Consider the following 24,874-nt stretch of genomic DNA (forward strand, 5'->3'; position numbering starts at 1 on the left):
GGTCGTAATACGGGCGGGCGGGTCGCGGGGCTGGGGGAGGGTGTAGTCAGCAGCGGGAGGAAGGGGAGGGGGAGGGGAAGGGAGACAAAAAGCTCAAGTGCAGAGGCTGTATCGATCCGTGCGGTGACCGGCGACATGGCTGGGTCAAATCTGTAGGACTGTGCCACACTGGGGTGGTGTAGCTATCTTGTAGCGGTAGATATTTTTTCACTTCTCATGCTCGTAAAGTTCTTTTCTATGCTGGGTAAAACAGGTAAGCGGACTAAAACTGCTTTTTATGCTCTCGTGCATAAAAGTGTTGTATGGAAAGCTCTATTGTGCCTGAGACTAGCCACCTATGCTCGTATACTCTCCTGGTACATTCTTGTAAGCTACAGTTGGTGTCGCCAAAAAGTCACTGACCTTGAACTTGCGCAGTGGGTGATATATCGATCTGCATATTTGGCGTCTCATTAAAAGGCCTCTGACCTTACACCTGCGCTCCGCGGCGGGGCAAGGGGGAGAGGGCTAAAAAGCGCGGTGACCGGCGACATGGCCGGCCAAATCTGTAGGCCTGTTTGGCCATAGTCTACCACGCTGGCCAAGTCCGATTTTTCAGACTTCACACACCTTTGAGAATATTAGGTAGGTATATAGAATTCTCTAGCATGCAGGTTTCCTCACAATATTTTCTTTCACCGTTAAAGCAACTGATATAGAAAGTTTTATCGAAAGAAAGCTAAAAAAACGTTTTCCTGTAGCGGTTTTACCTACTACTATTTTCTTAATTTTCCTAACATAAATAATTATTACACTCTTGGCTTGAAACATGCATGTGCTTTAGAGTAAAGACTAAAGAGGCAGGGCCGAGTGTAACGATATCGATTCTCAGAGACATGAGAGGACCACATCATGATAGCCTGCCGTTCAGCTAAAACTATTAAAGTTATACCTACCTAGACAAAATTAGCTTATTCCTGCGACTTCAATCCGCGTGGATTACACAAATTTCAAATACCTATTTTAATCCCTTAGGGGTTGACTTTTCAAAAATCCTTTCTTAGCGGATGTCTAACTCTGTGTCATATAGCTATCTGCATGCCCGATCCGTCCAGTAGTTAGAATTGTGCGTTGATAGATGATGATGATAGACTAACAAACTTTTTTAGGGTTCCGTACCTCAAAAGGAAAAACGGAACCCTTATAGGATCACTTTGTTGTCTGACTGTCTGTCTGTCTGTTTGTATGTCCGTCTGTCTGTGAAGAAACCTACAGGGTACTTCCCGTTGACCTAGAATCATGAAATTTGGCAGAAAGGTGGGTCTTATAGCTGGTATTTGGGGAAAAATCTCAAAACCGCGAATTTAGGGTTAGATCACACAAAAAAATTAAATTGTGGTCATGAACTAATAATTAGTATTTTCAACTTTCGAAGTGAGTGACTATATCAAGTGGGGTATCATATGAAAGGTCTTCACCAGTGCATTCTTAAACTGATTTTTATTTATTTTTATGCATCATAGTTTTTGAATTATCGTGCAAAATGTCGAAAAAATACGACTGTAGTACGGAACCGTCATTGCGCGAGCCTAACTCGCACTTGGCCGGTTTTTTTTTTAATACTTACTAGCTCTCTACTCTCGGCTGCAATCAGACCTGCTGGCAAGTTATGATTCTATACCATATAGATATATTATGGCAAGTATATCTACTTATATGGTATAGAAGATAACTATTTGCTATTTATCTTGCCTTGAACGTAACTTTACTATAACATAACGTAAGTTAACTTTAAAACATTTTATGTAAATTGCCATAAAATTGAGGTAAATAACCTAGAACTCTGTTTATTATACCCAACAAAAATAATGGGGACAGTAAAAGCATTATTCGTGCCTGTAAAATTGTCAATTTACAGTCAGTTTACAAATCGCTCCCCGGGAGACAAAGGGATATTAAGTCAGAGCTCGCGTTAATACTGTAAACAAACGACGTTGGGTAAATCATTCAAGAGGCGCGAACGGAATTAATATCAGTTTTCTTCGTCTCTACAATTACACTGTCCGTATCACTGCAGTTGCTGCAAAGATTATAATATATAGACATGACACTTCATTTATTCAGTAAAAATAAAAATAAAATTCTGAAGATAAAGAGTTTATGGCATAAGAATATTCAATTTGTTCTAAAGGGTCCATCAGTCGCGGCCCATAATATTAAATGCAACAGTGTTTATTTGTTAGTCTATTGGTTTGACATTCAATCACGTCGCAATGGAATAGGGCAACAGATCAACGTGATTTTTTGCATGGATATAGTTAAAGATCTATTTGTTTTTAGGCAATATTTCTTTCATTTTTTGTCGCAAATAACAATTATTATCAATACTCACTGAAATGGACATAATATACAAGGACCTACGCTTGAAATGTCTGCCATACAAAATGACTGTTATAGATAGATAGAAATACTTTATTGCACACAAAAAATATTACAAAACTATTACAGAAACTAAAACTGTTATGTTTAGTGTCGATTCAAAGCGCCCCATCGGACGTACTGATAATTAAAAATTCTTTGTGTAGCGTCAACACTGTTGACAGATTTTTCATCACTAACATTTAGTTCCCAGTACGCTCACATGACGCTCACCTCAGCGAATAGCACCAAACTAACGAAAATCAAGTCGCTTCAAAGACAATCACAAGTCTAGCGCACTTGTATAAGTGAGGTCAGTGTCGATACTATATCTTTAACCTATGATTGTGATTCAACACAAAATATATACAGTGCGACAAGGCTATCTTGGAAATCGAAACTAACGTTGCCGTTCAGTGTCCCCTTTGTTCTTGTTTGAATATTCTAAGCCTTTGTTCTCCAACAGCGCCCCCCTGTGAATGTCACTCAAGTGCCAAGAGAGCCTTGTCGCACTGTACCTAACAAAAGGTTCGTCTTTCATTTGCATACTCTATGCCCATCTCTCAAGAGAACCTAATTTGACTCGCGACAACCGAGCGATTAAATTTTAATATTTGAAAAGAGAGTTTCCGAGACGGCAGACGATTGCCGGGGGGTTACGTTTTTACGTTTGTTTTGGCTGCAATTCAATTCACTTCGGGACTTTCGTTCGGGTGGGAATGGCTGAAAGTAATCGGGTCAATTTAGGTATTGTTTCGAAATTTATGCAATATTTTCTCTATTCATTGATACTTTTGAATGTTTTAGTACTAGCTGATGCCCGCGACTTCGTCCGCGTGGAATTAGGTTTTTTAAAATCCCGTGGGAACTCTTTGATTTTCCGAGATAAAAAGTAGCCTATGTCACTCTCCAGGTCTTTATTTATACCCATGCAAAAAATCACGTCAATCCGTTGCGTCGTTGCGACGTGATTGAATGACAAACCAGCAAACATAAGGGTACTGATTAACTATTATTAGTAGTAAGTACTAAGTAGTAGCTTTTATTGTATTGAGGGTGGTGAGATCAAACTACACAGCGTTTCTACTCTAATCTGTGTTTCTATTACATACTGTACAAATCATGACCGTGTAGAACGGTGCCAAGAATAGTTACCAACTGGCTGTATCTCCACGCCGGACAGCCAGGCTGATCCGTTGCGCAAAAAATGAGCCAGCCCTTCTGTCACCAGATGAGGCTATTAATTGCGGTGAAATGTCTCGTAAAATGTTTTTAGCACATAGGGTGAAATCTATAGAGCGCACTCTGACTTTGCTAAGTGTAGGTATATCTCTCACATAAATCGGTCTCGTTTTAACTCAATCTTAAGTCTGAGCAAAGTCAAATTGTGCTCTATAGATTTCAGCCTAAGACTCCATGGCCCCAGGGTCTCCACGGCAAACGCAACAAAAATATAACCGAAATATAATCGATAATAGAGGCATACTTGCGCCACTTGCCGTTTTCAGCTATTTCTGCTGCGGCTCCCGGTCTTGATGTCTCCAAGTTTTATTGTAACATTTTCATTCTTTGATTTTTCAATATTCATCACAAATCCAATCCTCGAAAATCCCCTGCTCCCATAATACCCAGGGTAAGGAAACTGCTGAATCAATTGACCCAAAACTTTTTCCGTAAAACAATGTACGTAATTACTTTTGGAAAACAAAACTATTCGCAAAACAGTGCGTAGACGGATATTCACTATCCACCGTTTATAGTTGAAAAGTAGTTTCATGTTTACCCAGCTTTGGGTATAATGAACTTTGATGGATTGTTTGCTTTTGCTGTAGGTTACTTTTCTGAAAAGTATTGTTCTATGATCTGTTAATATATTACTTAGCCTGTGTTGTGTAACCTATCAACATACCGCTTGGGTCTAGAAACTAAGTAATGCATGTAAGCATGTTAGTTTTCTATAGTTAAGTATAATGTAAAATTCCACTAAGAAAGGAGATTAAAAAAATTCCAACGGGATCTTTAAAAAACTAAATCCACACAAATGAAGTTGCGGGCATCAGCTAGGATAAGCCATAATTCATCAAGAATAATCAAAGAGTCCTGCAGTGCAAATCAAGCTTTAACTCATTGACGTTCATTTATACGTTAATAGAACTCAGAACATTCGTTTGTTTATTAATATTAAGAGCATTGAACTATTATGTTGAGAAGGACTTTCTAAAAATTCGAGGTCAGGCCTAAAAATTGTAGACCGTAAAAACAGGCCTAATATGAAAAAAAAATTAAAAACTCTTCACTTTCTTTTGCATGGATCTAAATGGTTTTATTTTTTTACAAATAAAGATGCGGGTCTTTCCCAAAGACATTTAAATAGTGCAGGTCCTCCCACTCTTCCCTTCATGTATGGAATATAGCACAGCTTAATATAATTTGGCATGCAACCCATGCCCTAAGTCCAGACAAAATAAAACATATCCTACGGCGTAAAACAGGTAGCCTCGCGATTGCATTAGGACAAGTCATTAGCTAAACGGAAGGGTCTTGATACTTAAGCTAAACAGATAAGCTATAGATAGCTAACCTAATATACTTAGTACATAAAACACTGATATAGAAAAGGCGCTGCGAGCTAGTGAGAGTAAGTACTAAAAGAAATCATTTTTTGAATGACACTGACTGATCTATCAACCCACAGCTCATTTTTTTTTTGTTTTTTTTTTTTTTTTTTTTTTTTTTTTTTAAATATTAGCCATGTTAAATGACTAATATTCCCCTTTCCTCTCCAACTAAGCGTCAAGCTTGTGCTAGGAGTAGGTACGACAATAGTGCAACGGGCGGGGTTTGAACCGCCGACCTTTTCGGTTTTCAGTCCACTCCTTTACCCGTTGAGCTATTGAGGCCATTTGCCATGCAGATAGCTATTATGACGTAGGCATACGCTAAGAAAGGATTTTTGAAAAAGATTTTTTTCAACCCCTAAGGGGGTGAAATAGGGGTATGAATTTTGAGTAGTCCACGCGGACGAAGTCGCGAGCATAAGCTAGTTGGCAATTCAGGAGATTCTAAAATTCAAAATATTATATGGAATGATTCTGATATATTTTATGTCACACTACTTTAAAATCCTGATGCACGATTTCAGTCAGTTTCATATTTTAAAATAATTATTTTTCATCATCATCATCATCATCATGATAATCATGATCAACCCATTGCCGGCTCACTAGAGCACATAGTATCTCTCAGAGTGAGAAGGTTTTTGACATAGTCTACCATGCTGGCCAAGTGTGGATTGGCAGACTTCAGTCACCATTGAGAAGATTATGGAGAACTCTCATGCATACAGGTTTCCTCACGATGTTTTTCTTTACCGTTAAAAAAAGATTTATTTAAACGCATATAACTCCTGACCCCCGACCTCCGATTAGGAGACGGACCTACTATGCTATTATGCTGTAGAGACTTTCTGATTGCATTACTACTGTTAACAAAACCACGTAGAAGAGTTTAAGTCTGCATTTCGCAGTGATTTAATTTTTCAAAGGTTCAAAACTTTGCAACCAGCTACATTTCCCCAAAAATATAACCGGCAACAGTATAATGGTTGTTTATTGAATTGCCGCGATTATTTTAATAGGTCATCCGGTCCATAAGCTGAATGTGTTGGCGTCATGGCTTAATGATACAACCGACCCCTTTCACCCAAACCGTAACCCTTACTACAATAGGAATAAAGGTTATAACTCAGCAAAATTAAATCATTAACTCTTTTTGTTGCTAACTGTATCTGGAAAATGCATGCAACAATACTCGGACATTACAATAATGATAAGATTTGTAGGTCTTCGGAACAAATTTGGGGGTTAAGTTATTTCTGTATAATTATTAGGGGTTTGTTGGTCGTTGGATATGCTAATACCGAATTCTGGAAAGATTTCAAGCATAGGTTTTAGGTTTTCGGACTGATTTTAGAATGGAGTCATTTTTCGGGAGCATAAAAACCGATTTCCATTGGTCGATTAGACGCATTGTGTGCGGGCGATTTATATCAAACGCTGCTGAAATTCCATCACCATATCTACGCCTACGCGGGTTATCTTTACTATCGTGCTAGTTAATCGGCCATTAAAAATGAGCCATAATTTTTTTTTTGGGTATAGGAGTATGCTTTTGCAAGATGTAAAGAATAAGTTTTGTTTCTGCAATCTTCCGTAACTTCTCCTAGAATGAATAACCCCAATTCTCAGGCATGTTTGATCCCCTAGCTGAGGGATTGCAAAGATCTCCCTCGTGCATTTTACACACAGCTGTAAAAAATATAAAATATTATGCAGTTGTATTTTGTGATATTTTGATTGTAAACAATATAATATTTAATAAGTCTATGAACTGACATTTCAGAATATATAAGTTATATAATGCTATAATATCTACCTACTGAATACATATATATTCCAGGGTCATGTACTTATAATAATATGTCAGACGCGATCCAGATTGTCACGCGAAGGGGTATAATTATTGGCCCTCTTATACCAAGTACCCAGTAATTAATTTTTATTTAGAATTTTAAGAATAATAGTTTTATTATACTTCTACTACTCATGTCAGAGCGGATTGTCGCTCATAAGGCCACAATTCCGCTCACTCAGCTCTCTCTTGGTAAATGCACATTACTTAATTACAATATTTTTTCAGAATCTTAAGAATAATACTTACATACCTACATTACAGAATGATAGTAGACATTTTACCGACATTTCGTCTGTCATTCTACTAGGCCCTTATTACTTAATTAATAAAATTAAGCCCTTAAAATAAAATAAAAAATAAGGCCCTTAATTACAATAAGTATTTTTAAAAAAAATCATAATAATTTATATCTTGTTGGCCATTTTACTTAATCCTGTGTCCCCCGCATTCTAGGGTCACGTATATGTCACACGTCATTCGGATTGTCGCGTGAGGGGACAGAATTGACCCTCTCCTGCCAAGTGCCCATTATTTTTCCTTCCCATAAAGGTTATGGTAATGCCTGTAGGATGGGGTTAGCGGGTAACAGATGTTATCGTGTAAACATTCCTTTATAGGCTTCTTTTTGCTGAAATAAAATAGTGGATTTAAACCAATGTGGCTTTGATGTTACAATTAAGTTAGTGCTTATTAAGTTACAGTTCTACTTTATTATATTACAACTATGTGATATCCACGACTTTGTCCGTGTGGATTAAGGCTTTTTAAAAATCCCGTAGGAACTCGGAATTTCCGGGATGAAAAGTAATTTAAGTAGTCTCCGGGTGCAAGTTTCTTACATACCAAATTTTGTCAAAATTGGTTTGAATTAGCATTGAAAAAGCAACCAATCGACATACAGCGGTACAGCCAGACTAACCGACACAAAGAACCTTTATGCTGGTTGCAATCTGGTGTACCGTTTCACGTTATACCTAGGTATTATAATATTCATATTATAAAACTCTTCATCCCAACGATACATTGATATATTAATAGGTAAGTAATAGTGTCAAGGTGCACGCGCATTTTTTCCACGCACATGCAAATTGGAACCAACCAACTTCAGTGTGTGTAACGTAGGGTTAATCTATTGGCGAACCAACAAATTCCTGAAAAGCCCACAACGCATTGGCGGTTTCTCTGGTGCTGCCAATAGTGAATGTTCGGCGGTAATCACTTAACATCAGGTGTACCGCCTGCCCGTTCGTTCACTATTTATATATGAAAAAAAACCGGCCAAGTGCGAATCAGACTCGCGCACTGAGGGTTCCGTACTACAATCATATTTTATCGACATTTTGCACGATAAATCAAAAACGACTTACTAGATCTCGTTCAAACCAATTTTTGGTGGATGGCATGGTAATGTACATCATATGTTTTGTGTCTCTCGCGCAAACTAAGTTTTCAGTTTAGAAAAAAATTATATTAAAAACCTCGATATCATTTTTGAAGACCTATCCATAGAAATCCCACACCTATGAGTTTGATAAAAAAAAAAAATTGAGTTTCAGTTCTAAGTATGGGGAACCCCAAAATTTATTGTTTTTTTTTCTATTTTTGGGTAAAAATCTTAATGCGGTTCACAGAATACCAACTTACCTACCAAGTTTCAACAGTATAGCTCTTATAGTTTCGGAAAAAAGTGGCTATGACATACGGACGGACAGACACAGACAGACATGACGAATCTTTAAGGGTTTCGTTTTTTGCCATTCGGCTACGGAACCCTAAAAAGGTAACAATATTACTGAAAGGACTATACCCAAAAAATATCAAGACTTGTTATACTCGTATCCATGCAGAGGTCGAGGAGTCCGATAAGTTTCCGCAAGTTATTGTACAAACTTATCTCGTGCATAATGGATGTGCCCTGATAGGTTTCCGTAAGTGATTGATAGAGCCCACTGTGAGACGCACTCCGGGTAATGTCGCGGGATAAATATTGTTAAGCATACGGTCTATCACATTTATTTTTTTGATGAGGATTCCTATTAATTTTTTTTTTTTAAGGGAGGCGCGCGATATTGTTTTTTCTGAGCGTTTTAATTTTGGCAGCGCTTACAGATTCTTGGTAAATTAATCATTCAAAAAGCAATAGTAAAAATTTAGTGGAATAAAAATTTATTCTATTCTATTATATTATACAGGCCCGCGAAATTTAACATAAGGGATGATTTATGCGACGCCGAGTGGCCTACTTACGCAACCTTTGTTGACTTCTAGCGTCAATCAGATGTTTTACTTGCAATATATCGTGAACTTTTACAAAATATAGGATATTTTTATATTTTTTCGCGTTTTTTTTTTGTGGTATCATATCAGTAATCATCAATAGGTACTATCACCTGTCTTCGTTTTTGCTAGCGTTCTGGTTACACCCTGTATAATAATTGTAATAGTTTCATAAATGACGATGGATTCTTTTAAAGTGGACCAAATAAGCAGTCGTTACACCGAATGTGTTCTATCAAAAATATATATCCATTAAAATAAATCAGTAGTCATGGTATGACGGATCGGCAGCGGGCTTTGTTGTGCTAATGCGGTACATTGTCGTGGAAACTCGCGATTTTGAATTTTGTCCATTACTCGATAGTCGATAGTCGATAGTCGATACCGCTGGGACACGGTAATGTTCTTGGGATATCTGCGAGATGTGGAAACCGTGTTACGTTCCTATTATTGCCTATCACTAACGTCCTAATGGAAAAGTATCCCTATCAAAGCAAAATCATATTATATCAGAGGATATGATTTAATAACAACTAGTACCTTGATGTAAGTAACTCGATGCTTCTTGAAATAGTTTAGGAACTTTTAAATCATTATTTTTTATTTTTAAGAGGTTTTTTGATAACGCTATTCGGTAGTGGGCTTTGTTGTGCTAATGCGGTCGGTACATTGTCGTGGAAACTCGCGAATTTCAACGGCATTCGATTACTCGATAGGTCTATAGTCGATAGTCGATACTGCTAGGATGTCTGCGAGATGTAGAAACGGTGTTACGTTCCTATTATTGCTTACACTAATGTCCTAATGGAAAAGTATCTCTATCAAATGAAAATCATATCAGATGATAATTATGATTTGATACTCGTACCAGCTTGAAGCTATAAGTAACTCGATGCTTCTAGAAATAAGTAATTTAGGAATTTTTACTTAAATCATTATTTGATTTTAAGAGCTTTTTACAGACTAGTAACAGGTAATTTGAAGCATGCTCGTAAATAAGTGTCGTTTTACCCAAAGGCACGAAATCGAAAGGTAAGAGAAAGGTATAGAAAGCTTGCGCGATAATCTTAGAAACTTTTGTAGGGATTACTTTAAATTATGGACTAAAATCGTACTTTTGACAAAGGACAATAAGCAAAACACACCCAACTTGGCCAGACTATGGGGCCGATTCTCTTGTACACAATCTCTAAACTAAACTAAATTAACAGGTCTAAATCTAGTGCTATCCTTTTCCGCAAGCAACATTATGAAAGGGATAGCAATAGATTTAGACGTGCCATTTTAGTTTAGTTTAGAGATTGTGTACAAAGGAATCAGCCCCATTGAATAAGTGTAGGTCGAAAGACCTAATAAGCATTTTTTATTATTTTAAAATGGTTGGTACCAATACGTACACAAAAAGTTAAATTGGCGCGTGAGGAGTTAAATTTCATGCGTTATCCTACAAGTATTTAATGAGACGAACAAACAAAACAATGCAACAATAATAGATCGTCGGATGTCAACAGCAAGTTGTCAGGAGGGTGTGAACTGTGGACGTTAATTTGCGAGTTTTCCGCGTCACCGCTCGTCACTTACGCTGCATCATCCATCATCCGACTGTAGTGTAGTGGAAGTCACCCTTATGCTGCAACTATAAAAGTACTGTTGTATAAACGAGGAACAGACACGCCGTCCGCCCTCCCACTGCCAAACATTCAAGAAAAGTAAGCCACCAAGTCAAAGTCAAAGTCAAATGATTTATTCAAAATAGGTAATTAATAACTCTTTTTGATGGTCAGATGTTGGATTTCTAACATATATTGGTGATAATTATTACGCAAACTCAAAACTAAACCTACGAGGGTTCCAAACGCGCCCAGGTCTGAGAAGAGCCCACAACAAACTCAGCAGCAGCAAGTAAAAAATACACACCACGACCACGCAATATGACTGTAGTGAAACGCTGAGGGTTCTTAGTCAATATTGTGAATTTGCACAACTCAGAGATAGCTTGATACGCGATCGTATCGTCTGTAGAATATCCAATTTTGCGCAGAAATATGAACCGTCTTTATAAATAGGCAGATATCTAATCGCGGGAGCGTACAATGAAACCGCATAATTTCTAATCCCTCTCAAATTCAAACTCGATAGAGAAAAGAAATTGACACGCGACGCTGCAAACAAAACGCTAACCGCAACACGCGTAAACAGATTCCCGTAGTCAATTTCCAAATTGCCAACGACCATAAAGTCAACCCTCCTTAATCCAATCACACCCCGCGCTTGTCAACGTTTTGTTTCCTCTTTTGTTACTCACCGTCTTAAAATGAACTTTCCTTCTCCAACCAAACTCTCAAATCATTACGTCAAAAAGTACCTTAATAGCTCAACCTAAAATGGTTGGAAAACAAAGAAACATCTGTAAAGTACGAAAGCGCTACAATACATTTTTCTAACCTTTAAATCTCACACACGCAAACATAATACTTCCGACAAGGAGTTAAGGCGCATATTCAAATAATGTGAGTAGAAGTAAAAAATATGTCATCAGGCAGTTCGAAACAGAGACACGAAAAATTGTTTTTGAAAAAGGAACACAAGAAGAAAATAATCCATTTAGTCGCGTGGCGCGCAAATGCTTCATCCGTTAAGGGAATGCGGTACCCGAACGAGATCAAAAAGCATTCGTATTTCGAACACGGCCATCCTTTTATTTCAGCCGGTCAAAGCCGGGGGTTCGAAATTTAAAATGTACTTAAATTCAATTCCGTATTTCCGTTTCTCGAACGTACCTATTTTATTTTTCTTTTTTAATTTTCATTCGTGTCCATGGCGAGCTTGTTTTTGTCCATTCATAGTTAATGTGGGTGATCTTTTGTAAGGGCTCTCTGTGAAATTGGAGAGGGCACCGTTTTAAGCTTTTTGCGAAATCAAAACTGCTCTTTTTTCTGCACATGTGTACATCTTGTTCATTCAATCATATAATTCGTCATAATGAATGTGTCATTTGTTTGAAATGTTGGCAATGGCACCGATTCTAAGCACAACCTAATTTTAGAGTATTCGCACCCTCTACTTACTATTGTAATATGAAAAGGACAGAAGCAGTTTGACATTTCTAAATTTAATTTTTAGATGGTAAAACCCGTGATTTTAGCACGCACTCGCGAACCTACTGTTTAAATTTGTATTGTGCACTAAAATTTAGAGTCTTTAAATGTGAAAGTCATGTTCCGTTCCTTTTTTAGCATTAGTAAAAAGAAAAGGATGCAGATACTCTTAATTTAGTTTAGAGAGAGACTAGAGAATCGGAAAAAGCTTATTTTGTTCGTTCAAAAATTCGAACATAACACGGATAAAAAATTCAATTTTATCGGAAAAAGGTCCACAATTTTTTCGGCGGTGGTTTAAATGGTTGATATATCTGATCCCCTCGTTTAGTGTGAAATGTGGCCTTTTGAGACCGTGACATACATTCTAATAGTTTTATAAGGGGGAAGGTGAGGGACTGGAGCGGGCGGTGTGACGGGACGGTGAAGAAATATTGAAATTGAAATAGCAAATACACGAGAGAGCGATTTGTTATTTGTCTTATTTATATAAAAGAAATAAATGACAAAAAATAAAATGTTAATTTCCTGTTCATTTTCCTTATATTAAAACAATGTGGCTAATTCTGTTGCACACAATTTCCAAACTAAACTAATTTCGCAAGTCTAAATGTATTGCTATTTGCTTACCCCTTTCATAATACTTACTCCGTGCGAAAAAAGATATCACTAGAATTAGACCTGTTTGACACTAGAATTTAGAGAATTATACACAACAGAATTAGCCTCAATAAAAACCTAATTTGATTTTAATCATGAATTAGAAAGTCTTAATCGGCAGGAAAGGCATTCCGAACCAGTGGTAGATGCATCCGACTATTCGTAAGCACTTGTAAAAGTTTATACGAATAAAAAAGATTTTCATTTTCATTTTTATTTTCATTTTCATAATAAAAATACAAAGATAACTATGGCTAGGTAGATTTTTCTTTTTGTCTTATTTTTGAATGAGTTTAACAGACCCCTGTGCTAAATCATAAAAAAATTTGACTCTGCGTCTCAAAATTCACATGTTAAAAAATAGAACGCTTTAAACATACCTACAGTGCGACAAGGCTATCTTGGCGCGTGGCAAAAATCTGAACTAACGTTGCCCTCAAGTGTCCCCTTTCTTCTTTTCTTAATATATGGCTTTTTTCAGTGCCATATCAGCACAATGCAGTGTCCCCTTTGTTCTTGTTTGAATATTCTAAGCCTTTGTTCTCCAACAGCGCCCCCCTGTCAATGTCATTCAAGTGCCAAGGGAGCCTTGTCGCACTGTATCTCGTATTTAGTTATAATTACTCTGTTGTTATTATCGTATTTTTTCTTCATCTTTAGATGATTTTTGAACGAGCGAAACCGATTGCGTTTTTTCAATAGGATCCCCTGTCAAAGGGTCGTCACACACGCTACATTAGCCGCGGTCAAGGCGCTCGCAGTAAATCGTGTGCGTAAGTGATACGACTCGAGAATTTCGGGGACCGACTGAAGTGGACATGTACTGGGAGATTGGTTTAAGTGTAAGGAAAATTGCTTTTGATGTTTAAACACGATTACCAAAATGTTTTCAGGGTGTATGTTTCTTTATTACACTGTAATTTCCAAATTCCTGAACAGATTTAGATGTACCTTTATGCTATCATTAGAATCTCTAGCTCTAATTTAAAGAAATCAATAATGGTGATTCTGAGCATAACTAAATTTCAGAGCATTCGCATCCTCTTCTTACTAATATAATATGAAAAGGACAGACATAGTTTGACAGTTTTAAGTTTAATTTAGAGCCGTCAAACCTCGTGAGACTTTAGCTACCAGTTGCGAGCGTATCGTTTAAATTTGTAGCGTACACGAAAATTTAAAGTCCTTTTAAGGACTCTAAATTTTAGTACATTACATACATTTATGTAAAAATCATGTTCCGTTCTTTTTTTGAAATATTAAAAAGAAGAAGATGCAGATACTCTAAATTTAGTTTAGCGAAAAACAACAGAATCAACGCCAGTATGGTGGCTCTAAAGCCACCATAATTTCACTAATTTCACATTTGAAAATAGTGCCGTACCTACGTACGGCACTATTTTCAAATGCAAACTGAATTTTTTTACTTTTTAGTTCGTTTTTGGGCAATTCACCCGTGATTTTAATTTTTTAACTAGGTATGTACGATTTGTTTATTATTCTACTAACCGTTAGCACTTGACTTAGATACCACTGAAATACTCTTCCTAGATCAGTGTTTCCTGTCAATTATAATCCGGGTATCTTTAAAACAAGAGTGAATAGGCATCTTCTAGGTAAACGCGTCCCATCTTAGGCCACATCATCACTTTCCATCAGGTGTGATCGTGGTCAAGCGTGCGCTTATAACGAATAAAAAAAAAAACCACCTGGTGGTTAAGATGCATATCAGCAAGTCCTTAATAAACTTTCCGATTTTATAAACTCTGTATTTTTATCCAACTAAATAATAAAAAACCATTTCTTTACATTACACCGAAATTGGTCATAAATTCATTACAAAACGACACGACGAAGCTACCAAAACGATGCGACTGTCTCTATATTAAAATAATAAAAGCACGTTTTTATAACTTTATCAATACCCCCTTAATCGCTAAACATATTAACGGCTTTATTTCTTACTAGCTAAAGTTTCATTTTAAACGATTTTTGAATAAGCTCGTATTCTTAGCGGCAAACGAATGTTGGTAATTTTTGGTAGGGTAGAAAGCAAAGTCAATTGGAGCTTGCAGTTGCGGAATTCGCTATAATTATCCACGACCATATTCTTTATGGAATAAAGCTGCAAATCGCGTGATTTTAAAGTAACGCTACATTGTTAAATGCAAATGTATGCTGGTTATTTAGTTGTGGGTAGAACGCGAAGTCAGTTGATGCCGCTCATAGGGATTCATCGTCGCGACAGGAGGTCTTGTTTCCCGACCGTCCTGATATCCAATATTCACTCACCTCACCATACCTTGGCGTTATTCGCGTTACGGTTCAAGAGATAATGCTATAGGTATAGTACACGACAGGTCAAGGTTACAATTGGGGTATGAGGCGGAGGGATGCCCCACACACCTGCACAGCGCCCGCAGTAACCCGGTGCGGGATAGGGCGGGTGCTACATTTTCACGGGCCATCCGTTTAACTGATTTCGACGAAATTCGGTTTAGGTTTTGTACTGGAAAAGCAAAGAGTTTCCGCAGGATTTTTAAAAACGTAAATATACGCGGACGACGTCACGTCGTGGGCATCTTTTATTACAATAGTAAAATTTGGTTAAGAGCTGACTAGTGATATTCTCTGAAAATAAGTGAGTTTATCAAAATCTAAATATATAGGTATAAAAGTAAAAGGTGACTGACTGATCTGTCAAAGCACAGCTCAAACTACTGGACGGATCGGGCTCAAATTTGGCTTGCAGATAGCTATTATGACGTAGGCATCCGCTAAGAAAGGATTTTTGAATATTCTACCTCTAAAGGGGCGAAATAGGGGTTTGAAATTTATGTAGTCCACGCGGACGAAGTCGCGAGCATGAGCTACATAGTTCCAAATATTTTTTCCTTATTTATAGGACGAATCACCCAACCTTAACTAAAAGCGCAACGCATAAAAACATTAAAGGACTTCATTCCCTTGTCAAACGCTCCGGCATCCCGCAAATGTCGTGGAGTTTTCGCAAACGGCGGAATTTGCGCGGAAAAACTTTCCGACTAATATTTCATCCTAATATCGCAGAATAACCGCGAGTTCTGTCTTTGTTGTTTGTTTTGTGGGAAATACTTACTTTGGGGGTGCCGTTTCACTTGATTATTTTAATTTCAATGTTTTGTTCTTGGCGTCACTTTTTTTAATGAAAGTATTTCGTGTAAGTAATTTTTGAACAAGTGTTTCAAAGACAAAATCTAATTCGGCATCATGAATCAAGGCGTTTGGGACGAAGTATTTATTTTTTAGACTAGAAGTTTTTTGTTATTCAACAATGCTTTGAGTGGGCACGACAAAATTCCACCGGGTGGGATTTCCCTCTCTTTTAGAATGTAATAATAATAATGTAATCATATTTACTTTATTGAATAACTCAGTACAGTCCATTACACATGCACTGAATATAGACATGAACCTCATTTCCAACCCAAACGGCCTAACATTGTGCTGAAATTGAGTCCGAAGTTCGTGATTTCGATCAAAACGGATAAGTTCATTCAGTTTTTTGCTCCTTCTGTTAAATTTCGTTTCGTATACATAAATAGTGGAAGTTGTTTTGCCGGCTAGTTCACCGGCACGTCACTAATCCGAGATGGCGCTAGTCGCGACATCCGGCGATGGCAGCCGCGTCATTTCCGCTTCCGGCGGATACAAATAAACCGAGCGTGGATCACACATTGCGTGAGATAAATCGACTGGCTAATTCGGTGGGGATTGTGGGCTTTATAGATAGTTTGTTGATACACTTTCAGGGTTAATAAGACTTTTTTTCGGTCAACGTGATGGTTATTTCATTTTAACAGGTTTCAAGTCAACATTATTTTTATTCCTTACCAGGTGATGCTCGCGACTTCGTCCGCATGGATTTAGGTTTTTAAAATCCCGTGGAAACTCTTTGGTTTTCTGGGATGAAAGTAGCCCCGGGATATAAGCTATTTCTGTACCAAATTTCATCAAAATCGGTTAAACGGTTGGGCCGTGAAAAGCTAGCAGACGGACAGACAGACAGACACGCTTTCGCATTTATAATATTAGAATGAATTCCTTCAAGGTGTTGTGGACTTATTCAAACCTGGGTGTTTTTGAATCCTCGTAGCGTTCTTTTTAATTTGACGTAAATAATTAACTTTTACAATCCAACAAGATATAATATCTACACTAATATTATAAAGAGGAAAACTTTGTTTGTTTGTTTGTTTCTGGTTTAAGACATTTATTGTTCCATAAAGAAATTTCCACTTACATGGAACTTACAGGCTATTAAAAAGTGGGTTACAAAATTGTATCTTAAAGCGCACAGTGAATACATGGTAGGTACTAGGTACCGAATTAAAATAGGTTAAGTAGGTAATCATAGGTTATATACATTTCTAATTTCTAGTAGGTACATGTTAAGTATGATATTATTTTATAATAATTACACTAGTAGGTAGTTTTAAAATTTTAAAGCACCATCATAACAAAATTATACCGACGCATTGCGGGTCGATCGACGGACGACACGAGCCACGGCTGATTCACTGCAAAGATTACATAGATTCATTCAAAACTGGTTACTAGATGTGGCAACAAAAAATATTGTTTCTACTTGATAAGTTAGCAATTAATTTCATAAGATTATTTATGTTTAAGTTTTACTGCTAAAATGGGCTTTGAGTAGTTTTTTAAAAATGTTTACACTTTTGCAATCTTTAATATTTTTAGGAAGTTTATTATACAATTGAGCACTTTCAAAAGTAATATTTCGTTTACCATAATTAGTCCTTGGTGGGCGTAAGATTATATTGTTGGCACTTCTTAATCGTTGTAATTGAGGATATTTATTTTTAATTGTGAAGGTTATATTTGAATATTTGTTTGTTTGTTTGTTTGTTTGGTTGTACTGAATAGGCTCAAAAACTACTGGACCGATTTTAAAAATTCTTTCACCATTCGAAAGCTACATTATCCACGAGTAACATAGGCTATATTTTATTTTGGAAAAAAATAGGGTTCCGTAAGATATTTGGGTTTTTCGGACACAAGGTGTAAAAAATCAACCAGAAAAGTTACTTATTTTGCGTACGCTGCCTAAACTATAAAAGATAGAACCATAAAATGTTCTAATTAATTGTAGATCTTATAAATATCTACAAAAAAGTCCGCGACACACTATACCCATCTATGTCGAGTGAGGCACAGCAACCATTTTTTTATTTAAAAATCTTGAATTTTTTTTGGACTACATTTAAACGCGTTTATTTTACTCATGCTATTAATCCTTATCAAAATAAATGATTTCATCACTAAGAACAGTTTATGGAGATAATATTTGGTCTTTGAATGATTAAAATTGGACGTTTGGTTTTGAAGTTATGGCGAAATTAAAATATTACGATTTCTGCTGCACGGCCCGTTGCGAAGTGGGCGTCACCAAGGCGGGGGTGCGCGTGCGGGAGGGGAGTTTAGATCTATTAAGGGTATAAACTGCGTTAAGCGTGCCTCTCGCGTGTCCATACAAAAACGACCCGCGCGTGCCCATGCGCGTGCACACGCTCGTGAGCCCGTCGCGTGATACTTCCGTGCAATGGGGCACGCATGCACGCGACGTGATCACGCATCACGTTGGACGGGTCCACGCGCGAAGCCCGCTAGCGGGTGCACGCGCGTGCTTGTTCAGTTGACAGCGCTATCTCGAACCGACCGCACGCGCGTGCCCGGCCCATAACAAAAAATGACAAATTTTGATACAGAAAGGGTAATTGTTGTAGTTCAGTGTCGTCCTGCCATATGGGACCAATCAAGCGAAATATTTAAAGACCGGGACGCTAAATCAAAAGCATGGCTAGACATTTGTAAAGTACTGTTTGAAAATTTTGATGACTGGAGTGAAGCAGAAAAAAACATACAAGGTAAGTACCTACACTCTTTTTTTATTTTATAATAACGTAGGTTAGGTAAACTATTCTTTGCGCCTAATTTTTATTTTTAATAATCTATGCAATTAGTTATATATAATTAGTTATTTCAATTGTATTTGTGTCAATTAAATGTTTTCAACAATTAATCCAACTATAAAATTAAAACTCGGAATATTTACAATAATTTACCTATGTAAATATAAAATCATGCTTATATTCAAAACTAGTGCAGAGATACTGCGTATTTCTGAACATTGTGAAATTCGTGTGAACAATGTCCCATAATATTGGTATGGTTTTATATAATTATTGCTCGATAAATTCCAAAGTTCTTTCTTTCGGCCACGCGGTCGCCGCCATTTTGCGCGTCACGAGACAACCAGTATGTTCACGACTGCGAGCTTCACACTACTTCACACTATCGGTGTATTTAGGGTTCAAAATCATTTTAGGGCAGAAACAGTGGATCGGTAGGTAAATAAATAAAACAATTATCAACTAAAATATTTATTATATTGGTTTTAGAATTGGGCTAGTAACTTTGTAAAATAAGCGTGCGTTTTGTAGTTTTGTAGGTTTTTCTTTGACATCTCTCAACTTTAGTTTACAACAATCTAAGTTATTTGGTTACATCCTATGATTTTATATAACTAGATTAGTTATACGCCCGCTTTCAAAGGCAAGAGCAATGGAAGGTAATTGCCTACCATGCAGTTAGTCACGCTCCAATCGGTGTCGCGTCTACATGTGTTTGAGTACCAATAATATTTTAGTAAAAAAGATGCCTACTTGTGTTTTTAGACACTGTACAAACTACACATCACTGGATGTGTAATGAAAGAAAAAAGGTTTCATTTTATGCGTAATTACATAACATTTTACCTATTTAATGTAAGAATACTGAATTTCTTATAATTTTCGACTGTCATGGCGGCGCAACTGGTTACATCCGATGAATTTAACAAATAAAATCATTAGGTATATTATTAAAATATGCCTGCTATGTTAATAAAAAATGTGTGGTAAAAAACCGTGAAAATTCAATTATTGAATGTACATAAATTATAAAAAAGCCTTCAATAAATACTGCGATCTTGCCATGACAGCTGTCCGTCTGCAACGAAATAATCTGCGAAGCTATCGCGTAATGTATACGAATCTCTGTGGGTATTTCCAATTAACCCCCGAACTGAACGTATATGGTTTGGTATAATGACAATATCATGAAAGTCATTAATTTGACTTCTTGATCTTATAAAATTATGCAAAATACAAATTGTTTTAAGAAAACAAATTGCTTTGTCTTTTCCAACGTTCAATGGACGATGGAGTATGCGAAATTTATTAGCCATGATACCAAATGTACACTCAATATAACGTCGCGCTCTCGTTAACCTATAATTGAATATTTTTTTTTTGTAGTTTAAATCGAGAGCTCGAGCATATGGCCGCATGACATGGCTAGATAACCCAAATGCTTCATCTCCTACAATAATATAGGGCAAAGCTGCGGTTGCAGCAATGTTGGTTGGTTTATCATTGTGTATTACGGGCAATGCTTTGGCAGGAGGAATATCTATTAAGTCATTGTTGATTTGTTCGTACAATCGGCTTTGTGTGAAAATTGCGGAGTCAGATTCTTTACCCTGCACTCCCACGTTTATATAGGTAAACTCATAGTTGGCGTTACACATTGCAAGCAGTACAATAGAATAGTAATGCTTATAGTTGTAATAGAGGGAACCACTATGTGGAGGTCTTATAATGCGTATATGTTTTCCGTCTATTGCACCTATGCAGTTAGGAAACTGGGCTTGCGTTAAAAAACCTTTTTCAGTCTCTACCCATAGCGCACGGGAAAATTTTGGTATACATTCTTCCTTTAACCTTTCAATTATAATTTGACAAACTTCTGTTACTATTTTTCTGACCGTGGTTAGTCCTGTCTGATACGCCAGATGAATATCGACGAAGGTATGTCCACTAACTAAATATCTGTAATAAAATAAAATACCTGTGTTATTGTTTCAGTGAAAAAGCTGCAGCAAAGATGGAAAACTGCAAGAGACACTTATATAAGAGTGAGGTCTACTAAAAAAAAACTTAAATCAGGCTCCGGTTCCAGGGCAAATAAAACATACGTTTACTATAACATGCTGTCATTTTTAGATTCAAACTCGAATACTCAAGGAGAAGAATCGGCAGACAATTTTAATCAGTCAGTAGAGCAAAACGCGTCACCGAGAACTTCACAAAATAATACGATTATTGAAGAAGATTTGATTAATGTACCTAGCACCAGCTCCAGCGTTACCAAAGAAACACGATCTTCCAAGAAACGTAAGTGCGAATCGCCAACTGATTTCGAATTAGAGTTGTTAAATTACGTGAAGAATAACACTGCAGATAATATGGACGAAGACTTGAATTTTTTAAGTCATTATTACCAACTGTAAAAAAATTGAGTTGCTTTAAAAAATTATTATTTCGTACGAAAGTATTACAAGCTTTAATTGATATTGAAAAAGAAATGATTATTACCATTGATGACCTTTCATTAACGCAAAATACGGTAACGAATGATTTAGAATCCTTAAATGTAAGATCAGATACGAACAATGAATAAATAGGTAACAAGAAAGACTTTGAAGATTTGATTAAGACTGTTTAATTATTAAGAACAAAAGAAAGAGAAGAACATGAAGAACTATTTAAGTTAGTAAAAAGCGCAATTTTATATTTATATTTTTCTGGTCTCATGTGCAATTATTATGATATACAAGGGCATTCGCCAAAAGTTTACAAGCCTTGAGGTGTCATGTTCATAAGGAAAGAAACGGGGTCGATTCGGACACTTTTATCTTAAACCCTATTTTGGGGTCAAATAAAAAAGTGTATCAATAGACCCCTTTTTTACTTAATGGACCTTTTTTTTGAACCTACTCATAACATTGCTCCTTCATATGTCCTCTTCTTAAATTTAATCTTTTATGTAGTAAACTGTGATTATGATTGTGATGATAAATAAGAATTTAAAATAATATTAGTACCCGATCTAGTAATAGAAGGGAATAATTAATAAGGGAAATATTCATATGTAAAAACTTGCAATCAATATGCGTCATTATAATTAATACTTTGTAAGGTAGGTATATTATTATAATTAAGACATTTAGACTTATTGTACTGTTTTAACTGTTATTGTGTTTTTTTATTTTAAACTTGAACCTGTGATTTTATTAGTGTATTTCAAATGAATAATCAATGACTAATTGTAACGTAGCGTTTATGCAAGACACTGTGATGACTGTTGTGATTAAGTATATAAAAAAATAAGTGAATAAGTAGGTATAGATAAAAAAAAACGAAAAAGATAAAACTGTGTAATTTAGAAATAACAAAATATAATTAATAAATATAAGAAACTGTGATTAATATGATGATTAATAAGTGTGCGGTTATGTGTTTCGGTCCGTGAACCACATCAAGAAAAACATTTTAAGCCATATTCAGGTGTCACTGCCGAAACAATAAGAACTTCTTCTTCTTTCTTGCTTGATGTGGCTAAACAGTAATGTGACTTACATAAATTGGCAAAAAATATGAGTGTTCTAAACTTTTGTTAAATAATGACTGTTTTTTTACATGAATAAAGATGATTATTAATATCGAAATGTCTTTACTTACCGCAATGTCATTGCAAATCGTTCCATTGGTGATACGATTGACGTAGATTTCAATCGTAGATTGTTAGTCTTCAAATAGGGCTCCAGTTTTGAATATAATTCATCATAGACTTGTAATGAAACTTTAAAATATTTGAAAAAAAACCTTTCAGTTTTTCTTAATATACCAAACTTCACCACGAATTCCCCGCACAGTAACCTAGATTCAACGAACGGGCTTACTGGCTGGCGTCTTTTTTTGGCAATTCGTCGTCGCCGTCGTCTTGATAAATAATACAACATTAATTTATCCATTATTACTTATTCGACTGTACACCTCCAACGTCAAAATTGTACTGAGAAAACTGCGTACGCGGATGCACGCGCCGATGCCCGCGCATAAGCACGCGAACGTGCTCACGTGCGTGCACCAGAAGCGTGGCCCGCGACGTGCTCACGTGCGTGCACACGCTTAACGCAGTTTATGCCCTAAGGTACCCGCGCGGCTCCCGTAAATGACGCGGTTCGAAAATTCCACCCGAGCGAAGCCGGGGCGGGTCAGCTAGTAAATTATATAATAAAAAACCAGTCAAGTGCGAGTCGGACTTGCACACGAAGGGTTTTGTACCATTGTACAACTCCGTACAAGAGATAACACTTTTTGATTTTTTTTATTATGTAACCACAAATTCACGGTTTTCGGATTTTTCCCTTTACATTGCTACCTACAAAATTTCACGCTAGAATCACATATTTTATGTTTCGTTTTAAGGACTGTAAAAGAGACAAAAATACGAAGATGTTTAGAGAAAACAACCACAACAAGTAGGTACGGACAATACCTACGTCCTACAATATGGGCTCCTTTCTGTTTTTCTGGAAAAACTTTTAATAGCTCGTTAGTAGGCGTTGTACAAAATGAGAGACGATTCCATCACACGGAGCCGGTGCGAGGAGTCACAAAACACGAAATTACTGACCCTTGTCCCTTGTCGTTTGCGGGAGCTAATGAACTGCGCATATTGGTGGGGCGGTGGAAACGATCAAAGTTTCTCTAGAAGTGAACGATTCTTTCTTATTTTAGCGAATAAAAGAAAAAATTTAGTAAATTATCTAAATTTTTCCGGGGTCCAGCTTAACTTAGCAACGCCAGGAGATACTTAAATACGGATAGGTAACTTCTTAATAACAATCGGTCCAAAAATTCAATAAAATTAAAAGGTTGATGTCGACTGTCGAGTTTACGAATTTCGATCTCGAATGTCGAGGTTACTAAATTGGATGGCGATTGTCGCGTTAACGAAATTCGATGTTTAACTGTCGAGGTAACGAAGGTCAATGTTGGCTGTCGTGATAACGGAGCACGATGTCGACTAGTGGCAAATGGAAGAGCTTTTTTTAGTATTTTATTCTTCATAATCCTCAAGACACCACACCACACCACAGAGTAAGAATGGTATGTTAATAGTTATTCCTACCAGAGCTTCGACGAAACCGTCTAGACAAGTCTGCTGCAACAATCGTGCTGTAAGGGGTGACAAGCGACTCGGGATCCGGGACATTTACCACGAGATCAAAGGCGTCGGACTGCCTGTGTCTCCTTATATTACTGTCAAACATACCTACATACGGTAACAGTCTCTTCCAGGGTTGGTATGGAAACAACTGGACAGTGGTTAATTACGTGCGATAGTCTGGAGGTCCTCACGAGAGAATGATTGCCGCGTGGTAACGACGACTCTACTATCGTGTGCGACCATGAAGAAAGCGATCCCAAAATTTTCTTTTTTTAGCTTACTTTTCTAACTGTTTCTGTTCTACGTGATAGACTTGCGCTTGAGCACAACACTTAAAAAGCAATGATGAGGTCGGAGCGCGCTTGCCTAGAAGATGCCTATTCACTCTTGCCTTAAAAGTATTTAGGTGCCATTCAGTTTTGAACGTCGTGCTATGTGTGTCTTACAAATTTAAATGGTTACAGGTAGGATCACCAGAAAGGCGTTTTCTTTTACTAAATTGCAGAACTGACAGAATAGGCAAGGCATACCTTCTAGGCAAGCGTGGAGCGCCTTAGGCTGCATGCGCTGTCAAGCGCATGCCTATTTATTTTTTAAAAATCTGAATTTGAACTAGTGCGGCTATATTGGCTGAAGACCTAGTCATATTAATTCATGTCGTGGTAAAGGCGACGACATGAATGATTTCGGTAAATTGGTGTAAACCTGACAACTACAACTAACGATCAAGACGATATTTTTTGAAGAAAACCTTTCTAGTTTTCCCAAATGAATGTTAGTTTCGTGGCCCACAACACTATATAGACCACGTAGCAATGGAGTAATGACATTTGGTAGCTCACAACTAG

General features: G+C 36.9%; 1 protein-coding gene and 1 pseudogene across 1 annotated transcript; one reads left to right on the forward strand and one right to left on the reverse strand.

Moving 5' to 3' along the window:
* Window positions 1-18,407: 18,407 nt before the first annotated feature.
* On the forward strand, window positions 18,408-21,687 carry LOC138403520 (uncharacterized; annotated as a pseudogene).
* LOC117990261 (uncharacterized) lies at window positions 18,877-22,994 on the reverse strand. The gene is given in 4 exon segments (XM_034977725.2): window positions 18,877-20,839; window positions 22,532-22,830; window positions 22,832-22,879; window positions 22,881-22,994. Coding segments are annotated over 4 exon segments (1,296 nt in total). The 5' UTR covers window positions 22,911-22,994; the 3' UTR covers window positions 18,877-19,920.
* Between the last annotated feature and the right edge of the window lie 1,880 nt (window positions 22,995-24,874).

The sequence above is a fragment of the Maniola hyperantus genome, chromosome 17 (genome assembly GCF_902806685.2).
Source record: "Maniola hyperantus chromosome 17, iAphHyp1.2, whole genome shotgun sequence".
In the NCBI taxonomy this organism is placed as follows: Eukaryota; Metazoa; Arthropoda; class Insecta; order Lepidoptera; family Nymphalidae; genus Maniola; species Maniola hyperantus.